The following is a 27,142-nucleotide window of genomic DNA, read 5'->3' on the forward strand; positions in this document are numbered from 1 at the left end:
AAAGACCTCTAATTTTTACTCTTCTACTTGCTCTCCATTTTCTGAGCTGCTCACTAGAGAACATGAGTATGATCATTGTACCACGGTGTGGGGCATTTCCCTTTAATTAAAAGGGGGTGACATTATCAAGAGTGCTAGAGAAGACTGTATCTACATTTTCTGTGACTACATCAAGTTCTTCTAAATGTTTTGCTTTACTGAGTATTTGAGACAAATCTGGAAGATTATTTGTGAAGATATCTTTAGTGGTAGAAAGAATAGTTCTACCCGATCAATAACGCAGCATAGATTGAGTGTCCTTTGCTAAGCATACAAGATGAGGTAATGATCTGAGATGTCATCGCACTGCAGCAGAATTGCAATTATATCAACATCAAGTCCATATGACAGAATTAAACCTAGCATATGATTATGGCAATGAGTTGATCTTTTCACATTTTGTCTGACCCCAACAGAGTTGAGAATATAGATAAATGCTCATCTTAATGTATAATTTTCTTTCTCTATGTGAATGACCAATGATAAAGCTCTATCCACAGTAACTACTAGATCTGACAGAAAATCAACAAATTCTCTAAGCTAATCTGAATATGGGCCTGGTGGTCTATATACTGTAACAAGAACAAAAGACAACAGATGTTTTTTTATATCATATTTCATCATATAATTTATATAGTGCTGTTATTTGATTAAAATGTTTAATTTCGATGAATCACATTATTTTTCATAATTAATCATGATTAACTCAAAGTTGACCTTTTTCAAATTCAGCTGTTAATCTTCTATATTTTCTGTCAAATTGCATATACTTCCTTCTTAGAAAAGAAAACAATATGTAACAATAATGTTTTATTAGCATTTTCCAAACAAAACATTCCACAGTATAAAGATAGAAATGCACCAAAAAGCACAAATTCAAGTTACATTTAATGTTTCCCAGAGTCTAAGTGGGAGGTTAACTAATTGAAACATCTAGTCCCTGTAGTTTGCCTTTTCATTCTAATGGGCATTAAATCTCCTAAACCCTCATCCTCCACAATATTTTAGTCACTATCCACTTTGCTACAGCAATCGTGAAGCCACTTTTACATGATTTGCTGCTTTAAATTCCAAATGAAAAGGGCTTGCACAGAATATCTTGTTTCATTCAGAGAATTATCTGAAACGTGACACAGGGTCACTGATGCTAAATTTCAGTGGGTTGTGTAAATGTGGCTTATCACAAGTCCCATTTGGGTTTATTTTGTACCAAATATTATGGTTAAAAGGCCCTTTCTCCATGACTTGATCATTGACACGTGAATCGCTGTTGTGTGTATGTCACAGTGCAAAGGTTCTGCCCTATTCCAACCAGTCTTCAAAACTCACACGGAGTGGCTTATGTCAGAATCGAATAAGATAATTGGTAAATGTGTTAACTGTGATTAAGAAAAATTAACACATTAAACATTTTAATGAATTCCTTAGGTCCAGTCCCGATGCTCGTGTGCCCATTGTAGGTGCTTCTGATGGTGGGCAGGGGTCATCATGGGCACACTGTTGTTCTCAGCCCCATACATATCAGGGTCGTTGCACTGTGTGTTGTGACACATTCCTCCCCTAACCATCATTACAATTTTCTGTGACTTGTGATACAGTAGACTTTCTGTCGTTTTGGACCAGACATTATAGCCTTTGTTGCCCTCACATCGATGAGCCTTGGGTGCCCAACACCCTGTTGCCGGTTTGTGGTTTCTCCCTCCTCAGAAAATTGTCGGCAGGTACTCACCGCTGCTGAATGGGAGCACCCCACAAGCCTTGCCATTTCAGAGATGCTCTGACCCAGTTGTCTAGCCATAAAAATGTGGCCCTTGTCAAAGTCCCTCGGGTCTTTACTCCTGCCCATTTCTCCTCCATTCAACATGTTGACTACGAGAACTGATTGTTCACTTACCATCTTACCAGACCTTGAAGATATATATATATATATATATATATATATATATATATATATATATATATATATATATATATAGTGTAATCTTTATACTATTATGATGTCTTCGCTGGTTGCATGCATTTTCACTAAATAATTTGTTAATTGAACAGTTAAGCAATACAAATCGTTAAGTGGAGTCAACGCTCTTAAGATTCCCATCCCTGAGTATCTGATCATCTTGTCAAGATTATTGTAATTAATTTAAATTAATTAAAAAAGATTTGAAAGTCTGAAATGTATCTCACACACATTTATCTCAAAGTATTTTTAATTGTTAGAAACAAAATGCTTTCAAGGTTAACAGCATGTTTTGAAGGTGAAGACTGTCCCGTTACAACCCAAGAGATGAAAGTCTGCCTTTCTTCTTAAAAAAAAAAAAAAATCTCAGCTCTGTGTATCAATATGCAGGAGACGCTATCATACAGCACACTTTGACACCTTAAATAAATTTCACTTTGACAAATGTATCTTCTTAAATGATCTTCCCTTGAGGCATTTACACACTGTCTTTCACATCACCCCATAAAAACAGGGTATACACAGAATTAAACGTCTGGGAATACAGAAATATACACCGCTTACTTCCAACTCATGACTTAGTTTCATTTCCTCCTCTGTACTTTTTCAAATTTAGTTCGATGAGGAATCAAATAAAAGTAAATCAAAGTAAAAAAGGACTTCAAAAATGTGCAGAGACAGTCTTGTTCCCTTAGGAACAGCAATTGAAATAATCAACCCTTAGGTCCAAGTCTTTAAAACTGCAACCCAGAAAACACCAGCTATAGAAAGATTTTTCAAAACTCTAGGGCTCAGTCGGAGTCTTTGTCTTCTGATACTGCTCCAGCTCTTTTTTTTTCTTCATGGCGAGCTGTAGTTGTTTTTTGATGAGCTGGATCTGTGTTTCCAGGTCTGTCAGTTCCTGTACTATTGGGTTCTGCGCCAGACCCAGCAGATCTGTTCTCCCATTGGACGTGGTCTGTAGAGGGAGCATTCTCTTCTCCTGTAGGGGCAAGAGCTCCTTGCACTGTGAACATTCTAGGTCATTCTGTTGCCCCTCCTGATTGGACATTTTCCTTTGATTACAATTGGACATTCCCAAAGAGTTCCATGGTGTTTGTTGATTGTTTCCAACATTACAGCTTAATTGGGGCAAGGAAGACAAGACAATTTTTCGTTTGTAAATACTAATATTCCAAAGTATGCCACCTAAATGTATGATTGCTAATTATCTATCAAAATTGGTATTATGTAGTAATATACAGTATAGTACAGGTTTATGCTATGGAAAACCCAACTTAGAAAAACCAAACAGTTTAATAAAGACTATCCCAAGCACATCTTGTCACATCTAATTATCTAGTACACATGCAATAGCTGTTTGGCTGATTAGTGGGTCGTCCTTGAAAACAGTGCAGTTTGTGTCAGAAAATTTTAAGAAAAAGTATACAATTAGTATTATTATTATTTATTTTTCATTTGAAAATGTTATTAGTAACACTTACAATAAGGTTCTTTTTGTTAACATTAATGAATGCATTAGTGTCATGAACTAAACCTTAAAAAGGGATTTTTACAGTATGTATTTATCTTTGGTAATGTTAATTTGTTGAAATACTATTGTTCATTGTTAGTTCATACTAGTTCATAATGCTTTAACTAAACAAACACAATTTTTTATGTAAAAAAAATGTATTAGTATATGTTGAAATTAACATTAACCAATAATATTAAATGCTGCAAGATGATTGTTCATTGTTAGTTCATTTGAACTACTGTGTTAACTAATGTTAACAAATACAACCTTATTGTAAATTGTTACCAGATTACTACTAAAATTACAGGTTTACCAATTACTGATACTTGTTGGGGGTGAAACACTCACCACCAATCTTAAATACTATGTTATAGCCATTCAAAATACCAATAGTTATTTAGTTTTAATTACCATGAGTCAAACCCTAAAGAGCTACATGGATTTAACCTCGCCATAGTTAGTTTGGAATTTATATATTTTTATTGTGGATATACACTCACTGACCACTTTATTAGCAACACCTGTACACCTCCATATTCATGTGATTATCTAATCAGCCAATCGTGTGGCAGCAGTGCAATGCAAAAATCAAGCAGATACAGGTCAGGAGTTAATGTTCATATCAACCATCAAAATTAGGAAAAAATGTGATCTCAGTGATTTCGACCGTGGCATGATTTTTGGTGCCAGATGGGCTAGTTTGAGTATTTCTGTAACTGCTGATCTCCTGGGATTTTCATGCACAACATTCTCTAGCGTTTATTCAAACTGATGCCAAAAACCGAAAACATCCAGGGAGCGGTTGTTATACTGACATAAATGCCTTGTTGATGAGAGAGGTCAACGGAGAATGGCTAGATTGATTCGAGCTGACAGAAAGTCTACGGTAACTCAGACTCTGTACAATTGTACACGTCGACCCTTGAGGTGAATGGGCTACAACAGCAGAAGACCATGTCAATATCCACTTCTGTCAGCCTTGGGCCTTGGGCATACCATCTGTGTACCTTAGCAGAAATTGAAATTCATCAGACCAGGCTATGATTTTCCACTCTTTAGTTGTCCAGTTTTGGTGAGACTGTACCCACAGCATCCTCAGTTTTCTGTTCTTGGCTGACAGAAGTGGAACCCGACATGGTCTTCAGCTGTTGTAGCCCATTCACCTCAAGGTTCGACATGTTGTGAATTCTAACTTCTCACTACAATTGTACAAAGTGGTTATCTGGGTTACCATAGCCTTTCTGTCAACTCGAACCAGTCTGGCCATTCTCTGTTGATCTCTCTCATCAACAAGTCATTTCTGTCCGCAGAATAGAGACTGTTGTGTGTGAAAATCACGGGAGATCAGCAGTTACAGAAATATTCAAACCAGTGCATCTGGCACCAACAATCTTGCCATGGTCAAAACTACTGAAATCATATTTTTTGCCTATTCTGATGGTTGATGTGAACATTAACTGCAGCTCCTGACCCATATCTGCCTGATTTTATCATTGCACTGCTGCCATATGATTGGCTGATGAGATATTCGTATGAATAAGTAGATGTTCAGGAGTACCTAATAAAGTGGTCGGTGAGTTTAGAACTCAGTACCTTCTGGTAGAATTACTCAGATTCAGTGTGCCTAGTAATAAACCACACATTATGATTGCAAAACAAAATTTCTATGTAAAAACATATTTTTTCCCAACCCGATGTTTTGTGCACAAGGGGAAAATGCCACAGCATAATGGGGTCGGATTAAACAAAACATTATTTGAATCAAACAATGGGTCTAATTTCAGTAGTTAACTATATAAGTATTAAGTATTAACTCAAATTACATTTTCCTTAGAATGACCCTACTTTGTTTATTTAATTCAATGCTTGTGAGAGCAGTTTACCTTTTCTCTGGCTTTGCGACCGTCTGTAATTTGTCTTCTTTGAATCTCGGGTTAAGCGCTCGATGTAATCTCTGACAGAACAGATTAAATTAAGTGTTATTACAGAAAATTTGGATTAAGAAGTACAAAGCAAATAATTAGCTAAAAGTTCCCCTACTAATACAATACGTGACCTAGATGAAATATGATTGTTTAATAAAATCAGCACACTACACACAACACTACAAATCTACTCACTTGACTAGTGTGAAGCCAGTACGTATGCTGTGAAGAGTTCTGCATCCTGGGTATCACCCAGCGATGGAGGATGTGTTCACCTAGAGTAGTGAGTAGAGACAGGGCAACTCCAATGCATAGCATGACAAATAATCCTGAGAAGTGCTTTATCCCCATCTGTAGAGTCTGGAATAAACAACACAATGTTGAGGTTATAAAAGATGCAAGAAGACAGCACACCAAAACGAGTTTTGAGGCTTTTAGTCCATATCTGTTTAACTTCTATATGTCATCTAAATGCTCATTCTGAAATGAAAACTATATACCCCCTTCGACCCTAGTTGGCACTATAATAAGCATTAAGCACATTACTAATGTCTTTGCAACAGCATGTTTAAGAATTTTGGTCTAGAAAGATTTGTAATTTGTAAAATCATTTAAAAGATATAGAGAATGGCTCTGTCTGACGCTATGCGCAACGACTGTGTGCTACGTGCAACTAATGTGCGCTATGCCAATTTTCGTGAGACCTCTAATCTAAGCCCAATTTTCGTGCCAACGCATTGCGCAATTGGGTGGGAGTGCTTACACTGTCTGTGGGTGTATGCACGCAAACTTTGGGTGTACTGTGATTAATGAAATGGTGCAAAGCACAATTTGTTATTTTCCTTAGAAAAAGGTAATTGCGCTAAAACGTCTGAGAACCACATCTATACTCAGCCCAAAGTCTAAAGTCAGTTCCTGCATTTGGGGATTCCACCAGCATATGATATCAAAGAGCTATTGATCACTTTTAATACTAGCGATGATTTGTCACGGAGAGACCGATAGAGAACACATACAACCCATACATTGTGGTCCGGAGCAGCGTGGCCCACAATACGGTCATAGAGCAGAGCAGGGAAACACAACTGTCCTTGGTAGTACTGTATTTTACATCTAAACATCATAGCACTGGAATATGAATTTGGTAGTGTAAAGGGCTATATGCAATTCATTAGAAGAATACATACAGTATATGGACCATATGTATTCTTCTAATGAATTGCATATAGCCCTTTACACTACCAAATTCATATGAATAGGCTGTCTTCATTTAGGTTGAAGTTGCTTGACAGGCAATGGAATATATATGCAGACGGTGCAATTTATGGAAGGATATAACATACTAAATTAAATATATACATATATTATGAAATAATTAAATACATCAGAAATGTTGCCATTAATATAAATAATGTGAAATATAGGCATAAATAAATAAATAAGGGAAGAAATATATCTATTTATTTCAGGGTGTAAAATGAAAAAAAATAATGATGTGAAACATGACATGAAATATGCCCTAAAATAAATTTTATTGCCCTAAATATTATGGGCAACGTTAAATAAAATAAATGTCAAAAAATTTTGAAATACATCATGAAAAGTTGCTATCAATAATTAAAAGTATCATGAAGAGTGAGAAATAAATATGGTGTAATATGGTTTGTACTTTTACTTATTTTTGTCAAATGACAAGCGACAGGAAATATGCTTTTAAATGAAAAAGGACATGTGAATTACTCCTTGAAATGAAATCAGACACGAAATACGGCATGAAATAGGCCTTCCACTTATCAAAGTTGCGAGAGTTTTATTGGCTGAATGGTTCTCAAAGACCCACCTCCTGCAATTGTAGTCGAGAATAACTGAAAGCTACTTAGGATAACTGCCAAAAGAAGAAGGAGTCTGTGGGAAAGATACGAGGGAGATACTTGGTCCTCTTGAATCAATTGTCGATGCCTCCTGTAGTAAGACTATGGCTGCTCCGCTGGACGAACCGGAAATTAAAATTTTGCATGAATTAACAAACAAAATGCTTACTACTGCAGAGGAAATGGAAGCGTCTGTCGATTTAACAAACTTCGGAGAACGAGTTTAAGAGATCTGGGAAGATATATCAATCAGAAATAGCAACTTCTATTTTGATCAAGTGATTTTTGAAAACCTCGAAGAGATTCTACAACGAAGTTTGAGTTGTTCCTGTGGCAAAGTGACTCGGCCTGGCCGACCATAATATGAAATCCAGATCGAGTCAATTGAACACTATCTTTTATGTGGGTGTATTTCATATCTTATTTCATTTTAAGGCATATTTCAAATGCCCTCATTTATTTAAAGGCCTTCATTTTATATTAGTAAATAAATAAAAAATGTTCATGCCCTATTTATTTATTTGAACTCACTACTCATGACACTTCTAATTATTGATTGCAAAATTTCATGATATATTTAATTACAGTATTTCTTGGCATACTTATTTTATTTAACATTACCCAATATTTAATTTCAGGGCATATTTCACGTCTATTTTATTCAGCCTGATCTCGGAAAGAGTAGACCGACCGACTTTGTTTTACATCAAAATCGGTATACGTTGATCGAAATTTCAAAACACTGCCTGCCCCCAGTGGCCAAAGCGGTAAATGTTATAGGTCATATGGGCACGTGTAAGCTCCATTTATTTTCAGGAGAGGTTGCCAAAAGCTAGTAGCTAAGCAAGTTGTTTTCAGCTTTACAGGAATTAATTCAATGAATTAAAAAGCATATATTTATAGATTCTATCCCCAAACCCAAAACTTACCTTAACCATTAGTGGAGTAAAAATGTAATGTTGGAGGGAGAAGTGAAACCCCTGAATCATGCTCGTCATTGATTATTCAGTCGTGGTTGCTGTCTGGCTTTGAACCCTAATCTCCCATGCAGCTGATGCATCGTGCTGCCTATTGCGCCAGGTGGAAATGTAAACACATTGAAACCACTGCAAACATGTTTGATAAGTATGCTGCATGTCAGCGCATCGGCACACAGTTGCCAATCCTTGGGTACCGAAACTATCGGAAACATCATGCTGACTTCACCTGTGATCATATTGATGTTATTTCAAGGCATAATTTATGTCATATTACATATAAAAAAAATTAAACATTTTACACCCATAAATAAATAGATACATTTCATCCCTTGTTTATTAATTTATTTATGCCCATATTTCACAGTATTTAAATGTATTGATTGCAACATTTTCTGATGTATTTCTCATGATATATTTTTTTAATTTAATTTGGTCTGTTATATCCTTTTTTATATCCTGCATTTACCTCAGGACCTAATAATTAAAGGAATGTTTTGGTTCAATACAAGTTGAACTCAATCGAAAGCATTCGTGACATAATATTGATTGCCACAAAAATGTGTTTAGACTTGTTCCTCTTTCTCTTTAAAAAAGCAAAAAACAATGTTCCAGTGAGGCAGTTTCAATGGAAGTGAATGGGGGACAATTTATTAACGTTAAAATACTCTCTTTTTTCAAGACATAAAGGTGTAAACATGATTTTAGTGTGATGAAATCACTTATCTATCTTTTTTGTGTAAAGTTATAGCCAATTTTAAAACTTTGTTACCAAGGCGATGTAATGTCATCAGACCCTAAAACAACTGTAAAAATGACCATTTAAACAAATTTACAGCTCAAATAATACACAAGTTTTAACAAAAGAATTAAAGCAAGTGCTTTTATAAAATTATAAGCTTCACAAGTTTAAACCCTCCAAAAATTTGCCCCATTCACTTTAATTTGCCCCATTCACATCCTGTTATGTATACCCTGTCTTGTTCCACTGTTGCCCTTTTGTTTACCATTTTTGTCACTTTTGTACTCCTTAGTTTTCACTTTTGTCCCTTTTGTAGCTCCACAGTCTTGTTTTCCCTCGTGTTCACTGTTCATTGTTTTCACCTGCCCTTGTTAATTTGCCTTTGGTTTCTGTTAATCTCCTTGTTATCTTGTTTGAGTGCTGTTTGTTCATTGGCCCCTTTGTCCCACATTTATGTATTTAAACCCTGTCTGTTTGTTCAGTCTCTGTCAGTCATTGTTTGTTAATGGAGGTATGTTGTTAGCCTGGTATGTGTTCCCTGCCTGAGTTCTCTGTTTGTGTTTAGTTTTCAGTTTTATGTTTTATTTCCCCATTGAGGGTTGTTCCTTTGTGTTTACTTGTTTGTTTATTTAATAAATTCTTAACTGCATTTGGATCCGCATCTCCTCGTCTGCCTCTCTGCTCAAGCGTTACAGAACGACTGACCCAACAATGGATCCAGCGGTTCTCCGGGCAAGCTGCCGCCTCCTGGACCTGAAGCAAGGAAGCCGCCCGGTGGAGGATCACATTAGGGACTTCCTGTACCTGGTGGGTGCCACCGACTTTCCTGACTCCTCCCTGGTGGTGTTTTTCCAGGCTAGCCTGACCGGTTCGCTCCAAGAGCGGTTGCCCACGACGACGCGTGGCTGGACGCTCGGCGAGTTCATGGAGGAGACACTTCTGGTATGCGGCTCGCTGCTTAATGTGGGTGTGGTTGAGGATCCTGCCTCTACTCCCACGGCGGTGACCCTCCAGTTGTCCTTGGCTCGTCCTCTTCCACCTGCCCCACCGGTCAGCGAGCTCGCCCCCATGCCTGTCGTCGTCCATGAGCCAGCACGGTCAACTTCGTCTGCCCAGAGGAGGAAAAGAAGACTGGTTTCTGCCTCCCGGCCCACGCCTGCCCCGGTCTGCGAGCCAGAGCCTACGCCTGCCCCAGTCTGCGAGCCAGAGCCTACGCCTGTCACCGTGAGCGAGCAAGTAGCCTCGACCGTCCCTGAGCCAGTGCCAGTAGCCTGCGAGTACCAGAGCTCCAGACGCCTCCAGTCACCGAGCTGTCCAGAGCTCAAGTACCAGCTTTCCAGAGCTCGCCTCGAGCCAGTGCCAGTAGCCTTCCAGAGCTCCGCCTCGAGCTTTCCAGAGCTCCGCCTTCCGAGTTACCTGAGCTTTCCAGAGCTCTGCCTTCCGAGCCTTCCAGGGCTCCGCCCCTCAAGCCTCTCGAGCCTTCCAGGGCTCCGCCCCTCAAGCCTCTCGAACCTGCCAGGGCTCCACCTCCCAGGCTTCTTGAGCCACGCCAGGGCTCCACCTCCCAGGCCTCTTGAGCCACCCAGGGCTCTGCCTCGAGCCTCCAGGCTCGCCCTCAAGCCTCTCGAGCCTTCCAGGGCTCCGCCCCCCGAGCCTCCTACGGCTCTGTTCCCAGAGACCTAGAGCCTTCTAGGGCTCTGCCTCTGAAACCTCCTATGGCACCACCCCCTTCGGCCCCGCCTCCAGAAACTTCCAGGTCTCCGCCTCTTCAGCCTCTTTCGGCGCCACCTTCCTCGGCCCCGCCTCCTGGGCCTCCTGAGCCAACCCCGGCTGCGCATTCCTCAGCCCCGTCTTCTAGCTCTTCCAGGGCTCCGCCTCCAGAAGCTCCCGAGCCTCCTTCAGCTCCAGCCTCCCAGCTCAGCCTCCTACGGCTCTTCCTCGAGCCTCCCATGGCTCTGCCTCCCGAGCCTCCTACGGCTCCACCTCCAGAGCCTCCTACGGCTCCACCTCCAGAGCCTCCAGAGCCTCCTGAGCCTCCCACGGCTCTGCCTCCTGAGCCTCCCACGGCTCTGCCTCCTGAGCCTCCCACGGCTCTGCCTCCTGAGCCTCCCACGGCTCTGCCTCCTGAGCCTCCCACGGCTCTGCCTCCTGAGCCTCCCACGGCTCTGCCTCCCATGGCTCTGCCTCCCGAGCCTCCTACGGCTCCGCCCTCAGAGCCTCCCGAGCCTCCTACGGCTCCGCCTCCAGAACCTCCCACGGCTCTGCCTCCTGAGCCTTCTACGGCTCTGCCTCCCGGGCCTCCTACGGCTCTGCCTCTCGAGCCACCCGAGCCTTCTACGGCTCTGCCTCCCGAGCCTCCCACGGCTCTGCCTCCTGAGCCTTCTACGGCTCTGCCTCCCGAGCCTCCTATGGCTCTGCCTCTCGAGCCACCCGAGCCTCCTATGGCTCCGCCCTCAGAGCCTCCCGAGCCTCCTACGGCTCCGCCTCCCGAGCCTCCTACGGCTCCGCCTCCAGAAACCCCAGAACCTTCCAGGTCTCCGCTCCTAAAGCCTCCTACGGCGCCGCCTACCTCGGATCCGCCTCCTGAGCCTCCCTCAGCTCCGCCTTCTGAGCCTTCTAAGCCATCACCTCCCTCAGCTTCGCCTCCCTCGCCTCCGCCTCAGAGGTCCTCCTTGGCTCCGCCGGCCTCCCCAGTGGCCACTCCTCCTCCCAGGCCCCCTGAACCGGCCCTTGCCCCACGGCCATCTCCTAGGCCACCAAAACCGGCCTCTGTCCTGTGGCCCCCTCCCAGGTCCCCTGAACCGGCCCTTGGCCCACGGCCCCCTCCCAGGCCCCCTGAACCGGCCCTTGCCTTATGGCCAGCCCCCGGGCCATCTAAACCTGTCCCTGCCCGGTCAATACCACCCCGGCCTCCTAAACCTGTCCCTTTGTGCCCCCGTGGACTGCCTAATTGCCCCTTGTGCCCCCATGGACTGTCTCATTTCCCCTCGTGGCCCCCTTGGACTTCCTGCTTGCCCTTTGTGCCCCCTTGGACTTCCTGCCTGCCCTCTGTGCCCCTTGGACTGCCTCCTAGTTCTTGTGCCCCCCCTGGTCTGTCTGTCTGCCCCCGGTGCCATCATTTTGTTCTCTGTGGGTTTTCTGTCTTTTGTCTTGGGTTTTTAGGATCATCTGGAAGCCGATCCTTTGAGGGGGGGCTCTGTTATGTATACCCTGTCTTGTTCCACTGTTGCCCTTTTGTTTACCATTTTTGTCACTTTTGTACTCCTTAGTTTTCACTTTTGTCCCTTTTGTAGCTCCAGTCTTGTTTTCCCTCGTGTTCACTGTTCATTGTTTTCACCTGCCCTTGTTAATTTGCCTTTGGTTTCTGTTAATCTCCTTGTTATCTTGTTTGAGTCCTGTTTGTTCATTGGCCCCTTTGTCCCACATTTATGTATTTAAACCCTGTCTGTTTGTTCAGTCTCTGTCAGTCGTTGTTTGTTAATGGAGGTATGTTGTTAGCCTGGTATGTGTTCCCTGCCTGAGTTCTCTGTTTGTGTTCATCGTGTTTAGTTTTCAGTTTTATGTTTTATTTCCCCATTGAGGGTTGTTCCTTTGTGTTTACTTGTTTATTTAATAAATTCTTAACTGCATTTGGATCCGCATCTCCTCGTCTGCCTCTCTGCTCAAGCGTTACACATCCATTGTAATGACCTCACTGTAATCTCGATTTTTGCATTTTTGTTTTTTAAGAAAAGTAGGGATGAGTCTAAAGTAATTTTTGTGGTAATCATCATTATGCCACAAATGCTGCCGATAACTTGTACTGAAATCAGAACATTTAAATTGCACTTGACACAGTCCATTAGCACTTTGCGTACACAATTTCGCCAACCCACTTGTGGCTAGACTTAGCACATGCTTTTATGAAAAAGTCCAAACTTCATGGCCATGCCCACTGAATTTGCATGTATTGCAATGTGCTACGCTAAAGACGTAGTGCTCTAAAAATAGGGTTCTTAGTAATGCAATTACCCCTGAGAGATCTATTATCTATTCTTTTAAATTTGGCAATTTTGGTCATTTTCTTCACTTTTCAAAACTGCTTGGACCTCGGTAATTGATGCTTGTGGCTATATTTACATTTTATTTAATAGAGAAATGTGTGTACTTTTTCTATTGATCATGGCAACAGCGATTCATCAAATGAAGATCTAATGATGGAGAAGAGCATTAAAACCAGGAATATATCCAGACATGTCATGCATTCAAATGCACTTTCAGCATTTTAAAGAGCTGATTCAGATGCCTGGACTCCAGTTTTGGAGCGATGCTGTACATTTCCTGTAAATGATGCCAGTGTTGTAGTCTGCTGCATCTTCCTCAACCTAGCACTCAGAACCAACCCGCATGATGGGGATTTGCTTTGTGCAAATAATGTTCAGCTCAAATGTTTTGGCCTTATTTGCATATTTACCTGATTAGCAAAATTCCTTCAGTGAATTGGGTGCTAAAAAATTGCAGACAGTGTAAGAAAATAAACAATATGCTATCAGCGGGTGCAGTTCATTCTTAGTTAATTCCACCCACAGTCTTTCTCTCCCTATAAATTTGGTGACATCTACATTTTTGTGCAATAAAATGCCCTCTAGAATAAGAATGTCCTTCCACCTAATTTCACCTGCGTCTGACTAGCAATAGCATACTTGAATCATGGTTTTGCTGAGCTGTAACATATGTACTAAAGTATATTGGCTATTGCCAACTGCCTGTTTTAACAGGAAATATGTGAACGTAGGACAGAAATGGCTTTTGTCAAACCATGCCATGGGGTCTTTAACAGCTTTACTGAGCAAACATATACAATTTTCATTTTATATCATGGCTTACCTCAGTGACAGCAAAGCTTCTTTTACCACAGGGAACCACCTTGTACCACTTATCATGTAGCATGTCCATAAATCCATCAGATTTGTACTGACTGACCAACTCAGAGATATTTGAAGTCAGACGAGAATTTTGTTTGAGCCCAATTCCATAGCCTGTGGACAGAAGGGAAAGTTATTAATAGAGTATATACATAGTAGTACATTCAATCTACAACACAAGAAAACAAATACAATAAGTGGGTAAGAAGCACACATGTACTTGCCTTCAATTGCAAAAGGCTTCCCTACTGTCAGCATCTTGCAGTCTGCATCAATAGACACTTCATAGTCTAAGAGAGCTTTGTCCATTATAAAAGCATCAAGCTTTTGTGGATCATCCCTGAAATAGCATGAGGCACTTTGCTATTATATGATGAGACACATATTTGCTGCATTCAGAACATCTTTCAGTGGAGATGCATTATCATGCAGTCACAATATGACTTTTTGACATAAATATCTCTGAATCAGTTGAAATGCTTCAATGCCTCCAAGTCCTCAAAATACACTTGTCTGTAAAGATTTGTACAACCAAATATGTTTGAATCTCATAAAAACTGTCAACAAATGTCCAGGTCATATTTCACACCAAGATCAAAAGATTAAAAGTAAATTAAATACCATTAAAAAAATATATATTTTCAAAATACTGTAAAGTAAAATGTTTTTACTGTTAAGTGAAACATTGTCAATCATTACTGCAATGCAAAACAAAAATACTCATAACTGTAATGTGAAAATATGTCACTCATTACTACAAACACAATCTGTTTTAACTAATAACAAACAAATTATTGTATTGTTCTTGTACATAATGAATAGCTCATTCAAACATTCACAGTGTAGGTTGAAAATTGTATGTGAACCCCTAAGCTAATGAGGTCAACGAAAGCTAATTAGATTCAAGAGTTGGCAAACCTGGCATCTTAATTAATGATTTGAGGTTGGAGGTAGGTTGGAGGTGTGGGTTAGAGCTACTTTGAATTATAAAAACACTCAAAAATTTGGAGTTTGCTATTTACAATGCCTTGCAAAAAAAGAGTTCTCAGAAGATCTATGATCAAGAATTGATGATTTGCATAAAGCTAGCAAAGGGTTACAAAGTTATCTGAAGAGCTTAGATATTAATTTGTCCACAGTTAGACAAATTGTCTATAAATGGAGATGATTTGATACTGTGGCTACTCTCCCTAGAAGTGGCCATCCAGCCAAGATCAATCAAAAGGCACACATAAAAAAGAACCCTCGAGTGACAGCTAAAGACTTGAAGGAATCATTTGAACTGGTTAACGTCTCTGTTCATGTGTCTACTATACATAATGCATTGGTGAATGGTGTCTACGGCAGGACACCATGAAGGAAGCGCAGGACACCATGAAGGAAGCCACTGCTTTCCAACAAAAATATTGCTGCGTAGCTGAAGTTTGCCAGAATGACGACCTTGACACTCCACAACACTACTAGGAAAATGTTTTGAGGACTGATTAATCTAAGGTTTACTTGTTTGGGAATGTAAAAAGGGCAAAATATACCAACAAGAAAACATCATCCCAACGACACAGTACAGTGGAGGGAGCATCATGATTTGGGGCTGCTTTGCTTCATTAGGGCCTGGATCGCTTGCTGTCATCGAGGGAAAATGAATTCCCAAGAATATCAATACATCCAACAGGATAATGTCAGGGTGGCTGTGCACCAGCTGAATCTCAGTAGACGTTCGGTGATGCAGCAGGATAATGACCATAAACATATAAGTAAATCCACTATAGAATGGCTTCAAAAGAAGAAAAGACACCTTTTGGAATGGCCCAGTCAGAGCCCAGACCTTAACCCAATAGATATGCTGTGGAATGACCTCGAGAGTGCGTTATCCGCAGCTACCGGAAACGTTTGGTTGAGGTTATTGCTGCAAAAGGATCAGCGACCAGTTATTAAATCCAAGGGTTCACTTACTTTTTCCACAGCACTGCAAATGTTTTATTTTTTCAATAAAGACATGAAATAGTTTAATTGTTTGTGTGTTAGCAAACTCACATTGTGTTTGCCTATACTTGTCTTTGATGAGATGAGATCACATTTTATAACCAATTAATGAAGAAAACCAGCTAATTCCAAAGGGTTCAAATACTGTGTATTGCCATGTATGTCAGTTTCATTTATGTAATGCAAGAAAATGTCATTCTCCTTACTGTAATAATAAGAAATGCCAGACTCAATACTGTAATTTGAAAAAAAAAATCCTTTCTCATTACTGTAATTTTAAAAATGGCAGTCTCATTACTGTAATGCCAAATATATATTTAGTATATAGAGTATATTTAGTGATGCTCTGAACAATCGGCCACCGATCTGTATCTGTCGACATTCACTGTAATGAGATGACAGTAATGAGAATGAGATTTAATTAGGGTAAAGTAATTAGGGGGAAGATGTGCTCAATAGCTATGAAAATAATGTCACAATGCAACAAATCTTAATGGTTCTAATCATTATGTAAATATGTAATTTCTTATATTCTTCTTTTAATTTTGAAATGAAATATGACCTGGACATTTCTTCTTACCCAAAGATCACATATACTAGTTGCAGTCTTATCCTTGTATATCCTGTACAATTCAAGAAGTGAGTTATCTTGCAAAAACACGTGCCAGATTGATTTGAGAGGAGAAACCTGACCGACCTTCATAGGAAAATATTGCAAATTTCATCAACCTCTACTGAAATCTATTTATTCTGCCCTGCTTCAAGGAATTATACACACTGGTGATATTTTGGAGTGGTCTGATTTAAGGACTACATCAAATCATGTCCTGGAGGTTGTGAAAACTCAAAAGGAGAGTTTCAGGCTTGTCATACAGGATGTGGAAAGAAAATCAATTCTAAATGTACTTGTGTTTGGCTTGACACACACTCAAGAGATTTTGTCTGGAAACTCTTGGCATTTATCGTTTCTTGAGACATTCTTATTATGAAGTAAATTTTCATGCTCCCATCAAATGTGCCTTAATATAGGATAAAGCTTAAATATTTTTGGGATATTTTTGCCGTGGTGCAATGCACTAACTTCAAATGAAAAACTGTACATTTGTTAAGAAATATTCTATGTGTTTCTTTCTTTTTTCCCGATTATCTGACAATTTTTGGAGGGAAAACATTAGTACAAAGATTTGTAAGTATTCACATTGGAAATTATGAATTGTGTGATGTCTTGAGGTGTTAGTTGGTTTGATACACTGAAACATTCCATCCTGTTTGATAAAATTATAAAGGTCGACCAATATTTCGGTTTTACCAAATAATCTAAAGTTGCTTTTTGGAACGTTTATCGGCAAAAATCAAATCTGATATTGGCAAGTCGTTTTTTTGTCCCAATTTGCAATTTGTTCCAGTAAGGTTATAAATATTTGAGCTCCAAAGAGGTTTTGTTATTATGTAGATGCAAGTTAATTATAATTTCATGTTAATGAAAATGTCTGTTTTATATATATCGGTGATGTTCTGCTATTGATGAATGATGACTTTTAAGTAAGATAATCATTTTGAAAAGATGGTAAGAAAAACCATGACAATTAATTTCAGTACCCTCATGTAAGCTAATTCTCAATCCCTCACAGAGCAATGCTAACTACCAGCCAAATAATAGTCAAACAATTTTATACATTCCTCTTGTACAGTGAAACCACGTGATTTTGTATGATATGGTAGAAAGGCAAGAATTTGAAGGACAAGGCAGAGGGCATTAGTGCTGCTTCTATGATCAATGCCACTTTGCAATAACAATTATGACTTACTTAAGGTGATCTATACCATCAGGGGTTGTAGGGACATTATATCGTCTCATGTATTCATGCATCTCAGGAAAGCTTTTTTTCACATAATCCTCGGCACTGCTCTCCCGGACAGTCCCAAAGCGGAAACCTTGTGATGGATGGTGGAGCTTGAAGAGCAAGAGAACCATTATCATCAACCAGGAAGTACATTTTCAACCTCTAACTAGTCACAAATTACACCTGCCTGTCATTTTAAAGCTCTTACCTTGGGATCATGAATACCTGAGAGTTGCTCATAGGTTTTTTCACCAACCATTACAGCAGCGAGATTAGCCGTGTATGTCGACAAGCAGAACAAGCAGAATATAGCCCAGAGGTTCATGAGGAATCTGCCAGTCCAACACTTTGGTGGCTTAATAGCTGCAGTCCGACCAAACAAGATTGCATAGCAAACGTTTAGCGCTGAGGAGAAAGAGAAGACTCGTTCTCTATTCCTTCCCCTTGGGGTCATCCCAAAAGGGCTTTTCCACTCATACAGGGTTAGAAACACGGCTGTGACATGTAAAGACACAAATATTCCCAGCCACATACTCCAGTGTAGGGGCCACATGAAGGCACCGATAGGTGCGGCTGTATCTCTAGTCCTGACCAAGATTCCAAGACTTGTTGAAAAGAAGGGGCTGGTGAAGTCGATGACCTGACTGCGTGCTGAGTTGATGCTGAAGGAAGTGACTGCGAGGTGAGCTGCTCCGCTCATTAGATCCCCAACAAGGCCTGTCCAGCGGCCATTCTTATAAGCACCATATTTTCCATCACCCACAATGTAGAGGTCAAAATGAAACCCCATGTCCTCTGCTAGCTTCTCTAGAAGATCAATGCAATAACCATAACAGCATTTTTTAAACTCCATGGGCACTGTTTCATTGGCGCCATGCAGACCCTGAAAAAGACTTACCAACAAGGCTGTATCATTTGTTAGGGGGTCAAGGCACAACTGGCCAGCCGGGCACAAACCGTCCTCATCGACATCTCGAGTGAAAACAAATGGGTGTTCAACCAGGGTGACAACACGTAAGTGTAGACGTGAGGAATGCCGCCAGTCCGCCCCTGGCTGAGACTGTCTCTTATTCGGCCATACGCCATAATCCATGACCATTTTCGCTTGCTTCCAGCTGCCAAGACGCGTCCACATGGGTTTTCCTATTGGGTCATGCTGTAGATTCCATATGAAGTGATGGCTTTCAGAGATAATAGTAGATTCCTCTTGAATATTGATGTAGCCGCTGAGGCCATCAAATGATGTGTTGGCCATAAATCTGAAAATCAACAGACAAAAGATTTTAATGAGATCATCTATTATCCATAATTATGACATTTTGAAAACAACACAATCAAAATTGACCCTATTTACTTGCTTGAGAAGCTACAATTTAAATAGCTTCCACAACATTGATTACTTTGCACTGAATATTTGTCTCACATGTATATGTGTCACATCACACATGTTAAATGTGTTGTAAAAACCTTGTCATTTTGTCTTTAAAAATTTTTAATTTACAACGATAAACCATTGCCTGATGGGCCAGCTGTACTGCTTAGCTACTGTAGAAAACTACAAAATATGGGGGATATTATTACCCAGCTTTGAACTTTTTTTTTTCGCTTATAAGTTTTTTTTTTTTTTTTGTGAAAGTGCAGTGTTGAAGGTAACCCTGTTAAATCAATAATGATAGGAGTGCTGAGCATGTGAAATGTAAGCCCTGCAGCGGTTCAGTTTGTGAGTTCCTGACAGTATATTGTTGGAGAAAATGCTCTTGATATGCTGTTTCCCTGAACACATATGCCACCAGGCTAGTGTCATAGTGTCTTACTGCTTTTCATAGTGGTGATTGCAGTTCTTTTTCTACTCAACATTTTTCTCCAATGGCTCTTTCCCTTTTTTTTCACAATATTGTTTATAAAGAGCTCTTTTCTGCATTAATCTTCACCAGGGGTACTCACACTTCTATGGCATGAGATCAACTCTTTCATAATGCTATTATAGTATGACTTAAATATGTGATTTAAAGCAATTTAAATATTCATTGTTAGCAGTGTTGTAATTACATGAAAACTTCAGTAGCCGTACCAAAACTGTTGAATTTATGACAAACCTCGATCCCCAAACAAATACTAACTAATTTGTTAATTAGGTAAACATTGTTTCAAGTTCTTAAATAATTATAAATAAGAACAAAGAAACTAATTAAGAAAACAGTGCTCTAACCGCAGTATCAGAAATAAAAACTAGGCCTAATGAAATGTAACTTAAAACCAGAGGAGGGTAGAGTAGCCAAAAACTGTACTCAAGTAAAAGTACAATTACTTTAAATAGTCCCAAAGGGGGCCTGGTATGCCAGTGGGCAATCCTCTGTTTGGAGACAGTCAGGAAGGCCGTTTTCAAGGAGAGCACTTTAAGCTCAGCTGACTCTAAGGGCTCGAAAGGGCCTCTCTGTAGGCCTAGCAGGACCACAGTGAGGTCCCATGAGGGAAAGAGGTGCGGCCTTGGAGTATTCAACCTCCTGGCGTCTCTAAGGGACCTGATGATCAGGTCGTGCTTCCCCAAAAACCTACTGTCCTTTACATTGTGGTGTGCCGCTATAGTGGCTACATACAAACTCCAAGGTGGAGGGGGACAGCCGGCTCTCCAACCTCTCCTGTAGGAAGCAAAGCACCAAACCGCCTACAGAACTCTGTGGGTCTTCGCCTCAGGAAGAACACCAATTCACAAATAGGCGCCACTTCAAGATGTACAGTCGCCTGGTAGAAGGGGCCCTGGCCTGAGTGATATTGTCTACCACCATGGGTGGTAGATCACTCAGATCTTCTGCATCCCGTCCAAGGGCCAGACGTTGGAGGTTCCAGAGGTCTGGTTGTGGGTGCCAGAGCGTGCCTCATCCCTGAGAAAGTAGGTCCTTCCTCAGGGGAATTTGCCAGGGTGGGGCTGTCACGAGGAGAGAGAGTTCCGAGAACCAAGTCTGGGTGGGCCAGTAGGGTGCTACCAACAAGAACTGTTCCTCATCCTCCCTGATCTTGCACAATGTGTGTGCAAGTAGGCTCACTGGGGGAAACGCACACTTGCGCAGACCCCAGGGCCAGCTGTGTGCCAGTGCGTCTGTGCTGAGCGGGGCCTCGGACAGGGAATACCACAGTGGGCAGTGGGAGGAATCCCGGGAGGCAAACAGGTCTACCTGTGCCTCGCTGAATCAACTCCAAATCAGCCGGACCACCTGGGGGTGGAGCCTCCACTATCTGAGCGACAGTGCATCCGCTGTGCGATTGAGTTCACCAGGGATATGAGTAGCCCCGGGAGCCCAGCAGAGTTACTCCCATTGAAGTCACCAAATCACCCCCAGTGCTAACCATCGTGGTCTTGTGCCCGCGGGCAGAAGAACTGATACAGGGAGCGGCTGGATTGGATTTCCCTCTGGGTAAGGAAAGCCACGATCCCAACGTGGTCATGGTAATGTTCTCGTAGTGCAGACATGAACCATCCATGCGCACCTCAGCGTTTCTGGAGCCCAGACACAAAAGGCAGCGATCGTGACTGTTAGAAACTATCCATCAGTACCCACTCTTTTAGGGAATATACTCTTATTTACAGAGAAATACTGTATTCTCTTTTAGCACTCAACACACGCTGCCGAAGCACCCAGGGTAGTTTTCCGCACTACTGTGATGCGCCGTGCTTATAGCAGCCGCAGAGCAGCTCTTTGCTTTCTCTTGCAGAGGTGAATGGATTGGCAGTGGAATGCATCAAAAACCTCTCGGCTCCAAAGAAAAAATCTGAATGAGTGGTTGCACACCTGCTCCTTTAATACCCGTATGTCTGGGGGAGTGGCATGCAAATTTGACTCGCCAATTTTCATTGGCTTTTTCTTAAAACATCTTGGGGCTCCCAAGAGTGACCCATAGTGTCACTACATAGACACAATGCTGAGTGAGTGACAGATGGGGAACAGAAAATGATTAGGCTGCTTTGTTTACCTTTTAAAAATTAGTTAGTATAAGCCACACATAAAACCTCAAAATTAACCATAGATATTATTATATGGTTACTATTACAAAAACCAAGTTTCCAAAAACAGTACAGATAACCACGGTTAATTGTATCAAATCCTTGGTTACAAGAAAAAGAAAAAGAAACACATGGTGACTACAGTCGTAGTTACTACAGTCATGGTTAATATGATATTACTAAAGTAAATCCATGGTAAGTTTTCAGAATTGTATAATTTATTAACAAGGATTAAAGATCATTATCAATGTTTTAACAACTTTAAATAAATAACGAATATAAACAAACCTGTAAAAATGGTCACACAAGCCCATAAAAATAAATGTCACGTTTAGGTTTGTCATTACATAGTGTGAATAACTCCAGATGCTATTTTTCTTTCATTACCTCAGGAAAGCACTGAAGGGTGAGTGCTGTCTGACTGCTAGTGTATTTTAGCATTTCTGGCACGTCAAGATGAGTAGAAGAATAAATAGTTCTGATATCATGCAACTTTATTCACTCATATAATTCTTTTTTCCACTTTGAAGCTTATGAGATGCATTAATATTTATGTATTCCAAATAATACGGTCCCTTGTTAAAACAAACTTCTATATTTTTATGTGAGGATCAATATTCTTGATACCACATCAGTATTGGAAGTATCAATACTTTAGTATCGATCCGCCCATCCCTAATCCACAAGATATTGATTTAACCACTGGAATTTTATGGATTATGCTGACCAATGTGATTTATTTTTCTTTAGCTTTAAAATGTTGGCACCCATTCACTTGCATTTTATGGACCAAAAGAGCTGAGAAATTCTTCTAAAAATCTTCATTTGAGTTCAGCTGATGAAAGAAAGTCATACACATCTGGAATTAGGGTAAGCAAATGATGAGGGAATTTTCATATTTGGGCAAACTATCCCTTTAAGGGTTTTTGTCAGATCTGGATATTTGTTAATAAGAAGAGAGGGTTTGAAAACTTTCTAGTAATTATTATGGTGAAAACGTGAACAATGTCCCACAGGGACATTATATATAATGCTGAAATTTAAACCAAAGCAATATAATTGTTTATTAATGCCCACTTTCGCTATTAAATAGTTTTTAGTTGTTAGTTCAGTATAGTTATAGTTTTTAGTGTCTAAATACTTAATAATAATTTATATAATTAGTTCTGTACACAGTACCGCCACTCCCTAAACTCAGGGAAGCAGCCTACATAGGGCACCATGCGCAGAAATTATTGGACAGTTCGTTAATATTCATCAGGAAAGCAATACCTGATTGGTCAGAGAAACTATAACCCAAGCCTAACCCTACCCCTAAATCTAACTTCAACCAATCAATCAGATAGAGCTACCTTCATGAATGTATATGAGTATTCCTTTGCCATCCTACATTTTGGAAATCCGTAAGATTTTCATTATCTCTGTAGTTTCTCTACTACCTTTCACTTTTGAGCAGTTAATGAGATTGATTAGTGGTTGTCATGCGAGTGAACAGCAGTGCAACGTGACACAAACAAATATATTGTTTAATGTACAGTTATGAGGAGCAGGACTTTGGACCAATGAGACTTCACAGTTAGTGGCACTATCCGGTGCAATGCACCAGGAATAGAAACCAAGCAATCAACAAATGTTGTTTGAATTGCAATACAGTGCATTTGTCACATTGTAGTGTGAGCGCAGCAATGGATTTATTTACAGTTGAGCCATCTTTATTTTTATGGGAATGACAACAAGGCTGTTAGGAATAGACATTCAGTGTCTTCAATGGGTTGTACTGTTGTTTAAATGTTTGGATTGTTATGCTGAGGAACCAATGAAAGTCCAGAAAAGCATGAGTTGTTTGAAATTAGATGTGATCTAGGAGCTTTATACTTTATATAGTGAATGCCATTTAAGAGACTGTCAGTCTATCCCTCAACCTCGTTTTCATTCTCGTTAGAAATCTACTATTGTGCTTCTGTTAACAAGGTCTATGGATCCGAGGGAGTAATCAAACACGTACATTTAAACTGTCCTCTCTCTCTCATGTGGCTGTAGACAAATCTAATCTTGTACTGTAAGTGAATCGGTTCTTTCGCACAGTTCATTTAAATTAGCCAGTTAAAATAAAGAGTCCTTTTTATTTAGCATTGGGTACATTTAGTTTTTTAGTAATTTGAGTGAGTATTTTGGACAGTGAATGTAAATTAACTAGTTCCAATAAATTATTGACTGATTCACTTGAGCCCCACACAGCCTAAAAGGGACTTTTCCTTGTTTTTTTAATCACACTAACACCCTAATTTTCCCCTTCAAATAGCTCAATTGTTTTATATAGTGTTTACCGTTAGCATGTTGCTAAACTTATACTATGATACACTAATTATAATTATAAAAATACATAGCGCACACACAACGTGGGTAAAATAGCCTATTTGAATGATATTTAAAAAAACATTTTTAATACTTTACAGTAGCCTACTAAATTAAATAGATGATTGAGGTTAAGGCAGTAAACTCAAGCTGATAGGTTCTGTGGTACAAGCTGATAGGTTCCTTGAACTTGTTATCTGTTTGCAAATCATCTCGATTACATGTGATATGTTAAGTCAATTTTCTTGCATGGTGCAAGCTGATTGGCCGTTTGACAAGTAACTGAGTAGCCAATCAACTTGTGTCTCTCTTTTTGAGAGCCCACAGACTTTAGTTGAAGGAAGGACCTAAATTATGGCTGTGTCCGAAAGCAAAGGTAGCTATCTCGCTGCCACAATGCCCTATCAGATGCCTCATCAAACAGCATTTGCGTACAAAGGTACCTCCAGAAAGTGGTTTTGGACAGGCTACAGAGGCAGCATAACATCACATCATTGAAAGTATACCAGCAACTGATTATCGCAATACTAATTAACAATATTACTTTCTTGCTGGAAATGCCTCTTCGGCCCCTTTTTTTTTCTTCAGCTCAACTGCTGTGGATCTGCATGCACAGGATTGTGGGATTTCATAGGCATTGAAGGATACATCTACGCTGCCTTCAAAAATTCGTTCAGATGAAGTTATCTCAGTAGACAGGATGTGACTCAAACATTGGATTCGGATGTGCCTTGATCTCTTCCTACCTCCATATATAACCTCTGGAGGCAGCATTTTCCTGGTGTCAGACTCAGTGTATATCTATGGATAATAATATCTTCAGTGCAGGCACCCAGAACACCCCACCTACCACCTAGCAACAGGCTAAAAAACACTCAGATCAGCATAGCAATGCCCTGGCAACCTCACCGTGGCAATCAACCACAACACCCCAGCATTGTGGTGATAAATTTACTGTTGTTTTTCAACATGTAACCTTTCTTAAACCTAAATCTGAGATAAAATTATTTTTATTTAAAAGTGATTTATTCATGGGAAAGTAATGTGATTCTAAATTAAACACTGCTTTTACACTACAAAAATAATTTTCTTAATCAGTAAATAAGTTTTTCCAGTAAAACCAAAACTCATTGATGAATAAGAAAACCATTTTGGTTTTTAGAGGATATATCTTGAATTAAGTCTTAATATATTATACAAGTAAATGTATATTGTTTTAAGGTGATTTAGACATTTTAACTGGAAAATAATATAAAAAATATTTTTGCAGCTTGTACCAGATAGTAGCATGTGTACCTGGACAGAAAGGTTCCTGATGTGAGATTTTTAGTCTCAATTGCCAGACAGTTTGTGATGCCAGGAATCAGTGCCAGCTCTGGAGACACAGTGGCAGCTGATCCCACTGCCCGTGCCAAAAGCTCCAATGCATCCTGGACGTATTGATCCAGTGAGGGCTCACCCATACGACCATGTGCAAGAAGACCCATTGGTAGCCCCTCTGTCCGCAATTCTTCCACATTTTGAGAGTCACCTATAATCCAATGATAATCAGGAAGAATCAGACCAAACTTTGCAATAGTGGTAAAGATCCTCCTTATATCCCTGATGTCACATCCAAAGGTCACTATTGTAGATGTTGTGTCCTTGATGGACTCCAGTTGACCTAGCAGAGAAGTTTGAAAGTCGCTTTTGGAGCTGCTATTGGTGGATATCTTGAGAACTGTACCCAGATTAAATTTTGAGTTGTTGTGGAGCAAGAAAACAAAGTCTGAAATGTTCATCTGTTGACACATGACTAGACTGATGTCGTACCAGTTGTTCATTGACAGTAGGGAGAAGATGAGTTCCTCTTGAGGAGTTTGAGGATTTTGCATGGCCATCTGGAAATGGAGGGAGTTCTGTTGGGATGAAATTAAAGAAGAAATCATTACAGAGGGATGAGTGTTTTGCTGTCTGCCAAGTGAGTGAAGGCTTTGGGTTCAAAAGATATCAGAAAGCATGATTTGGCAGGCAACTCCTTCTGTATTTACACACTCAAGATTTCAACTAGATTTCTTCTGGAAACATACATGTTTTTCCACCTGATGTCCAAGTGTGCAGTTTTTGCATTGGAAAACAAGTACTTTAATAAAGCTTACATCTCTGTCCAAACTGTGGATACACTTGACTGAATTTCTGTTTCCTATGATCTTAAAAAAAAATCATTTTTATCTAAAGGCTTATGCTTACATGCTTGAAATGTGTTTTGTAGACAAATATGTGCCTACATATGAATTTCTTTACAAAACTCTCTGTGTCCAAACTTTTGGCAGATAGCTTACATATAAAATATATTTGAAAATTGTCTTCTGAAAATAGTCAAATCATTCCAGACTAACTAACTAAATTCATTTAATTAGTATCTTAATTAGCTTTGATCTCAATTAATTAGCCTGTTTGATGGTATTCATTTCATCCAAAGACAGAAATACAGCAATTATCCATACTTATTTGCTTCTTTTTAAAATGTTTTGCTAACTCAGTTATGTAGAACAGACTGATGTCATTGTTTGCTTTTCTTAGGACTGTGATGATGGGAATTGTCGTGCCAAGTGTTGACATCTTGGGAATTTTCCTGCGATAAAACTTTAAAATCACTTTGTGTGGAACCTCACAAAACATTTCCATGTCAATCCAAGATCAAAAGAAAGTCATTCATTTTTCTTATATTTAAAGGAATAGTTTATCCAAAAATGAAAATTCTCATCATTTACTAACCCTCATGCCATCCCAGATGTATAAGACATTCTGTCTTCTGCTGAACACAAACAAAGATTTTTAGAAGAAAATCTCAGCCCTGTAGGCCCATACAATTTAAGTGAATGGTGATCAGGCCTTTGAAGCTCCAAAAAGGAGATAAAGTCAGCATAAAAGTAATCCATATGACTACAGTGGTTTAATTAATATCTTCTGAAGTGATCCAGTTGTTTTGGGTGAGAACAGATCCAAATATAACTCTTTTTCAATGTACATCTTGCCATTGCAGGCTC

The 27,142-nt window shown here is 39.9% G+C and overlaps 1 protein-coding gene across 1 annotated transcript in view; it reads right to left on the bottom strand.

The window, feature by feature from the left end:
- Positions 1–2,780: 2,780 nt before the first annotated feature.
- grin3a (glutamate receptor, ionotropic, N-methyl-D-aspartate 3A) overlaps positions 2,781–27,142 on the bottom strand; it is a 35,544-nt gene continuing 11,182 nt past the window's right edge. Inside the window, exons 2-9 of the mRNA XM_052117304.1 lie at positions 25,410–26,011; positions 17,967–19,017; positions 17,723–17,868; positions 14,156–14,271; positions 13,894–14,045; positions 5,633–5,797; positions 5,396–5,466; positions 2,781–3,117 (exon numbers count right to left, since the gene is read on the bottom strand). Of these exons, the coding sequence (XP_051973264.1) occupies positions 2,781–3,117; positions 5,396–5,466; positions 5,633–5,797; positions 13,894–14,045; positions 14,156–14,271; positions 17,723–17,868; positions 17,967–19,017; positions 25,410–26,011 (2,640 nt within the window). The remainder of the gene's footprint in view (positions 3,118–5,395; positions 5,467–5,632; positions 5,798–13,893; positions 14,046–14,155; positions 14,272–17,722; positions 17,869–17,966; positions 19,018–25,409; positions 26,012–27,142) is intronic.

This window comes from Xyrauchen texanus, chromosome 44 (genome assembly GCF_025860055.1).
Source record: "Xyrauchen texanus isolate HMW12.3.18 chromosome 44, RBS_HiC_50CHRs, whole genome shotgun sequence".
Classification (NCBI taxonomy): Eukaryota; Metazoa; Chordata; class Actinopteri; order Cypriniformes; family Catostomidae; genus Xyrauchen; species Xyrauchen texanus.